At 41.0% G+C, this 5404-nt stretch overlaps 1 protein-coding gene across 1 annotated transcript; it reads left to right on the forward strand.

Moving 5' to 3' along the window:
- Positions 1–391: 391 nt before the first annotated feature.
- LOC128701294 (cuticle protein 7-like) lies at positions 392–2602 on the forward strand. Its single transcript, XM_053794948.2, has 3 exons — positions 392–435; positions 1164–1271; positions 2220–2602. The coding sequence occupies exons 1-3, from the start codon at positions 424–426 to the stop codon at positions 2499–2501; spliced, it is 402 nt and encodes a 133-aa protein (XP_053650923.2). The 5' UTR covers positions 392–423; the 3' UTR covers positions 2502–2602.
- Positions 2603–5404: the final 2802 nt, after the last annotated feature.

Below are 5404 nucleotides of genomic sequence, written 5' to 3' on the forward strand. Positions count from 1 at the left end.
AAATCATTTCAACCTTTTTGTAGTAATTTGAACTTAAAAGACAGTCAAACTCGAAAAAAAATTAGTTTAGAAATTCAAATGTCAGCTTTTTTCATTCATCCTAAGATGAATCAGTTCGGTGTTACGGGAATATAGAACATTCTTGCTTTAAATGAGTAAGAACAAAATTATTAAACGATTATTCACGCTTGTTGTGTCATGAGTGACACCGTGCATAAGAAAACTTATATTCTCATTTACTATAATGAAAAGCATCAGTCGAGTGCGTCTCCCTGTATTATGTAAGAATTATTCAGCAGTAGGATGACATTTGAGAGTCTGACGTAACCGGGGTCAAGGGAGGGAAGAAGCAGGTATATAAGGCAGCAGCAGCGACCACAAGGCATCACACGACCTCACACACACACACATTCTCTCCTCAACATGGCTTGTAAGGTATACATCCAATTCTTGTACTTGCAGAGCTGCGCAGTGCTTGCAGTACCTATCGTTCCGGGTATCAGAACTCTTTTTCAAACATCAGTTCACCCAGTGACCAGAAATCCTCATCACCTTGAACACAATGTTGCTAAAGTAGAACTAAAAAGTACAGTTTTTGCAGAACTGTAAGTCCGGTGATTGTACATTCCTAATGTTTTACACCTGAGGCCAGAGTCGTGCCCAGAACAATTATGCGAGCACTGCTTACTAATCAACAGAACACGACTACCTTCCAGGTAGTCGCCAGTCCTACATTCCTTACTCTTAACGTGCACACTTTAAGCTTACCATTAAGTTGGCAGTACCGTCAGAGAAACGCTAGCCAGACTTCAGGTTACCGCTCACTAACACTGCCACACTCAAGAGGTGAATCCGATCATCCTCCGAGTCACGTAAAGACTAGATAATTTGCACAGTAACATCCGCATAGAAGAAAAGAATAGTTAGCCATTCGCAATATTCAGAGCCCATCACTATCTGTATATGTACAAGTTTTTGATATCTCATACTCTCTTCACAGCTCGTTCTCTAACTCAAATTCTAGGCTTGATATAATTAATAACCAATTATAGTTTGAATTGAAGTCACAGCTATATCAGATTGATGAGTGATTATAGCCATGAATACGGACAGATCAACTGTTATGTGTTGCAAGGTGAGAATCATTGTTCTTCCTTCTTCAGGTGTTACTGTTGGCCACTCTTGTAGTGTTGACAGTGGCCAGGCCAGAACCTCCTCCACCTCCAGGTTATGGCGCCCCGACACCCGTCTTCATCTCATCCGGCCCTGAGGTAAGCTCCCCAACATTTGTGTTTGTATATTTTCCTTTTAGAGAAAATGAGACGCAATTTGGTCGTGTTAGAGAGATCTTGGACCGAACCTGATCAAGTTCCTTTTCCCAGACGCTGTAAGATCCACATGGGTTTAACGCTTCTCACTTAGCATAATAATAATGTGGTCGTGAATTACCCAGTAATTACCCAGCGTAATTTGGGATGAGAGTTTTATCTTTAGTGTTTGATGCTTACCTACTAAATTCATATTGACTTACATGATCACTAGATCACGTAAGTTTTGATTTTGTTATCGTAGTTATGTAGTTTCCTTTTTCATTCCATTACTATCATAATGTCCTCATGAAGGTGTTTCTTGACATTTCTGTAACTTAACTGGTTTGATTTTCCATCAGTGTTACCAAGTCTGGTCGATCCTATTAGTAAAGCTGTTCTCGTATCACTGTGTGTGTGTGTGTGTGTGTGTGTGTGTGTGTGTGTGTGTGTGTGTGTGTGTGTGTGTGTGTGTGTGTGTGTGTGTGTGTGTTTCTGTTTCTTTCTTTGTTTACGTATGTATACACTGATTTGCATATGCAGTGGTTGAGTTTCATCTCAATTCCAGCACTAGTCTACTGTAGTCTACTTCTGGGAATTATCTCGAAATTTACTTAAGTGTTTGATTACAAGTGAGTTCTATACAAGAAAACGTCATACACATAACGTTAAACATCTTGGTCATATCTATGTTTTTAAGCGTCATTCTTACGTTTGTTACGTTATTATGCTTAGTGGAAGGCATCTCGGGGGACGTCTTCGGGGTGATTGTTATTGCCGTGTGTTTTGATTGACTTATTTCATAAATTTTCTTTCTTCAAGACAGTACTCTGAAATCGACAGCTTCTACTAATAACAGTGGTTAAAGAAACTGGCATTTCATGCAGTAAATCAATATGCTTCGTGTTGCAGGCTCCTCCTCGGTACGACTTCAACTATGCAGTGAAGGACGAGTACGCTGGCAACGACTTTGGTCACCAAGAATCTCGTGACGGCTACGACACCAAGGGTAGTTATTACGTCCAGCTTCCCGACGGTCGCCTCCAAACTGTCACTTACTACGTCAACGGAGACTCTGGTTTCGTAGCCCAAGTTGAATACCAGGGAGAGGCTCAGTACCCAGCCTACCAGCCAGTCCAGGCCTACAAGCCGGCCCCTGCGCCCACATACACACCCGCTCCCGTCTATAGTTAACCCAACGAACTTTATATGTTACATGTTACTGTATTGTATGAATTTTAATGTTGCATTGATGTTATAGTTACAAAAATAAAACCACTGTTCAACTTGATGCATTTACACAAATCCTATCACGAAACCAATAATATTTCTTATTAATCTTCACTGAGCGAATTTTTTTATTCTTAAGAGGAACCAAATATCCGTGAAGATTAATCATATGTTTGTATTAATAGAGTTTGTATGATACATTTCCATGTCAACAGAGATATATAACCTTCCTTCCTGTGTTGAGAATTCATTATGTTGCTGGAAATGACTCCATCAGTTCGAGAAATGAGGTGAGGAAGAGATGTGAAATAAATAAGGAAATATGTGGCAATAAGATAATGCTGATATGATCTTATCTTTAAATGTGGAGAAGAACCATCGACTAGAAAAGAATAACTAAGAGCAAAGAATGTCGAAACACCGTGAGTGTTGCTGACACCGTGAGTGTTGCTGACACCGTGAGTGTTGCTGACACCGTGAGTGTTGGAACACAGCCATACACCTGCTGACACCGTGAGTGTTGCTGACACCGTGAGTGTTGCTGACACCGTGAGTGTTGCTGACACCGTGAGTGTTGCTGGCACCGTGAGTGTTGCTGACACCGTGAGTGTTGCTGACACCGTGAGTGTTGCTGACACCGTGAGTGTTGGAACACAGCCATACACCTGACATCTGACCTGCTGACATCGTGAGTGTTGGAACACAGCCGTGATACATATACCTGCTGACATCGTGAGTGTTGGAACACAACCATACACCTGCTGACATCGTGAGTGTTGGAACACAGCCATACACCTGCTGACATCGTGAGTGTTGGAACACAGCCATACACCTGCTGGCACTGTAAGTGTTAGAACACAGCCATACACCTGCTGACACCGTGAGTGTTGGAACACAGCCATACACCTGCTGACACCGTGAGTGTTGGAACACAGCCATACACCTGCTGACACCGTGAGTGTTGGAACACAGCCATACCAGCTAATCACATGCACATAACGTGTGCACATGACGTGTGCACATGCTTCAGAAGTCTCACACTTGCTTTCTTCTAATCTCACAGCTATTTCCCATTCAAACACAGACTCAGTAAACTAACATTCCTTATCTGAGACACGAGTGCAACACTGGGACGTTTATTATGGAAATATTCTTGGCTCATTGGGGACTTTCTCAGTCCGGTATAGAGACTGGGGAAAACAAAGAGTCTATGTAGACGGGATAACATCAGACATAGAGCGTGTGATGGTCGTACTGTGGAAAGAGATGTTAATACATGGGTAGAGTATACTGACAGTATGTAAATAAGACACATTGCTGGTTATAGATTTTTATGAACTATTTCCTAAACCAGGAGCTTTTATGAATTCACACAGAGAACTAAACAAGGCTAAGTATAGGGGATGTAGAGAGAGAGAGAGACAGACAGACAGAGACAGATCCTGAGTTCATAAGTCAGATGTGAGTAACCAGCCGAGTGAGGTTTGATGATCGCTGTATCGGTTAATGGGAGAATAAGCCTTGATAAAACTTTGGAGATTGTGAATGATTTTGAGTCTGGTTTAATGTTATTGTTAGTGGTTATTACTGCTGATTCTAAGCATAACGTGTTGTGACGGTCACTTTCTTTGATGATAATGTGCTGTGACGGTCACTTTGATGATAATGTGCTGTGACGGTCACTTTGATGATAATGTGCTGTGACGGTCACTTTGATGATAATGTGCTGTGACGGTCACTTTGATGATAATGTGCTGTGACGGTCACTTTGATGATAATGTGCTGTGACGGTCACTTTGATGATAATGTGCTGTGACGGTCACTTTGATGATAATGTGCTGTGACGGTCACTTTGATGATAATGTGCTGTGACGGTCACTTTGATGATAATGTGCTGTGACGGTCACTTTCTTTGATGATAATGTGCTGTGACGGTCACTTTGATGATAATGTGCTGTGACGGTCACTTTGATGATAAGTCTTGATAAATCCTCCTCTCCTTAGACCTTCCTGCTTTGTAATGGACTGATGAAGCCACTGTGTGGCGAAACGTTTCTTCAATAAAGATTCCCATAAGTTGCATAAGTGTCTCAATTCTTCAACTTGTCGGTTTTCAAAACAATTCATCACATCAGAACATTTGTTAAAGAAACGTTTTGCCACGAATGGATTATTCAGTCTAAGAAGCAACTTGTGACGAAACGTTTTACAAGTGTTTGGATTAATGAATAAGTTGAAAATGGTAAAAGCTGATGATTATGACATATGTGCAACAGTTGAGTATATTGTTGAAACGTTTCGCCTACACGGTAGGCTTTTTTCAGTCAAATACAGAGGAAACAGTACTGTAGACAGCAGTAGTGGTAATTAAATCATCTTTACCTCGCCACTACTACTGCTGTCTACAATACATTCCCATCTGTATTTAACTAATGAAGCCTACCGTGTAGGCGAAACGTTTCATCAATAAAGATACCCAACTGCTGCACACGTGTCTTAATCATCAATTCATACAAGTGTTTTACCCGCAATACGCTTGTCTGTACGCACAAATTTTCTTCCCAGTGTCCTGTTATCAGTCGTAACAAAGACGGCCTCAGTTCCCTCTCGCTGACAGTATTCTCTATACCAGTGTTTCTCAACCAGGGGTGAATTTACCCCGTTGTGGTGAAAAATTACATGGCAAGGGGTAAATATTTGATGTACCTGATAACTGAATAATTGAGTAATTTATTAGTCTTTTGACCTTATTTTTATCCCTTTATGATGGCGATAATTTTTTTTTGAATATAATAAGGGGTTAGTTTAATATGTTTATTATGCACCCCATACCAATCGTGTGGGTGGTAGTCACCCCATACCCATCG

Source organism: Cherax quadricarinatus, chromosome 72, assembly GCF_038502225.1.
Source record: "Cherax quadricarinatus isolate ZL_2023a chromosome 72, ASM3850222v1, whole genome shotgun sequence".
NCBI lineage: Eukaryota > Metazoa > Arthropoda > Malacostraca > Decapoda > Parastacidae > Cherax > Cherax quadricarinatus.

Excerpts from the sequence above, each read along its gene's own strand:
- LOC128701294 (XM_053794948.2), top strand. Across the intron at positions 1,272-2,219 it reads TCATCTCATCCGGCCCTGAG|GCTCCTCCTCGGTACGACTT; the intron begins GTAAGCTCCCCA and ends TTCGTGTTGCAG.